Here is a 1,496-nt window from a genome sequence, read left to right on the forward strand (position 1 = left end):
ATAATTACTCCAGTCTTCAGTGTCACATGATCTTTCAGAAATCATTCTAATATGCTGATTTGCTGCTCAAGAAACATTTATGATTATGATCAATGTCGAAGTTGTTGCTGCTTAATATGTTTGTGAAAACTGTGATACTCTACCATTCAAAAGTTTGGGGTAAGATTGATTTAAAAAAATAAGAAACAAAATAGTACTTATATCCAGTAAGCGAGCTTGCTTGATCAAAAGTGACAGTAAAAACTGTTATAATATTTCAAAACATTTATATTTTAAATAAATGCATCAAAGAATCTTGAAACATATCACAGCTTGCACAAAAATATTATGTTTGAAAAACATCTAAATTTTTCAGAATCATAATTATTACAAACTTTTCACCAGTAGTGTACATAAAACTACTGTACACACACACTTGTTTGGGATTTTAAGTAGGCCTTATGTAAATGTAAGGGTAACTCTTTATTTTAGGGTCTCTTATTAGCATGCGTATTACTAGAATATTAGCCATTTATTAGTAGTAATTAAGCACATATTAATGCCTTATTCTACATGACCTTATTCTACATCCCTAGTCCTACCCATTACCTAAACTTAACAACTACCTTACTAACTATTAATAAGCAGCAAATTAGGAATTTATTTAGGGAGTGGTCCATTGATGGCGATGGCGACGGCCTGTTCATAAGAAGGTAAAGCATGAGCATCTGGGCTGGCATCTGAGCCTGTGTGAGGAATAGGATGCAGAGAGACCTCCTCCAGTCTCCGGATGATCACAGAGGCATTGCTTCGGTTGGATCGACGTCTGAATGAACTAAATTTAAAAGGCGAAACATTGCAAACAGTCTCTCCAGTAAATGACAAACTCTTAGGATAATTCTCATAATTCTCAACATAGAGAATGTGCTTCACAAAGCCTTACCTTCGGAAGCCATGGTCTTTATTCCTCCCCTGGCAGAAGTACCAGATAAGGAGGCCAACTATAACAATAAAGACTCCAGCGGAGATGATGCCCACCAGCAATGCTGTTACATCAACTTTTGATTGGGATTCACCCTTATCTATAAATACAGGTGGAAATAGTTATCAAAAATCTAATAATAAAATACAGTTTTTATGTGATGGCTATTATTATTTCTTTATATATGACTGAATTCTTTGAAATAATGGAAGTTAGTACATACACTACTGGTCAAAAGGATCACGTGACACTGAAGACTGGAGTAATGATGCTAAAAATGTAGCTTTTTTTCAAACTATACAGTCATTTTAAATAATATTTCACAATATAACTGTTCTTACTGTATTTTGGATTAAATAAATTAAATCTTGGTGAGTTTAAGAGTCTTCTTTTAAAAACATTCAAATAATCTTACACTCTAAAAAATTCTGGGTTGTTTCAACCCAACTTTGGGTCAAATATGGACTAACCCAGCTGTTGGGTTAAATTTTTACATTAAATTTTTAACCCAAAAGTTGGGTTAGTCCAAATTTGA

General features: G+C 33.4%; 1 protein-coding gene across 1 annotated transcript in view; it reads right to left on the reverse strand.

Moving 5' to 3' along the window:
- Nucleotides 1–639: 639 nt before the first annotated feature.
- LOC107758038 (transmembrane gamma-carboxyglutamic acid protein 4-like) overlaps nt 640–1,496 on the reverse strand; it is a 5,515-nt gene continuing 4,658 nt past the window's right edge. Inside the window, exons 4-5 of the mRNA XM_016575679.1 lie at nt 923–1,061; nt 640–814 (exon numbers count right to left, since the gene is read on the reverse strand). Coding sequence (XP_016431165.1) covers nt 640–814; nt 923–1,061 — 314 coding nt within the window. The remainder of the gene's footprint in view (nt 815–922; nt 1,062–1,496) is intronic.

The sequence above is a fragment of the Sinocyclocheilus rhinocerous genome, unplaced genomic scaffold, assembly GCF_001515625.1.
Source record: "Sinocyclocheilus rhinocerous isolate Xijiao unplaced genomic scaffold, SAMN03320098_v1.1 scaffold82, whole genome shotgun sequence".
NCBI lineage: Eukaryota > Metazoa > Chordata > Actinopteri > Cypriniformes > Cyprinidae > Sinocyclocheilus > Sinocyclocheilus rhinocerous.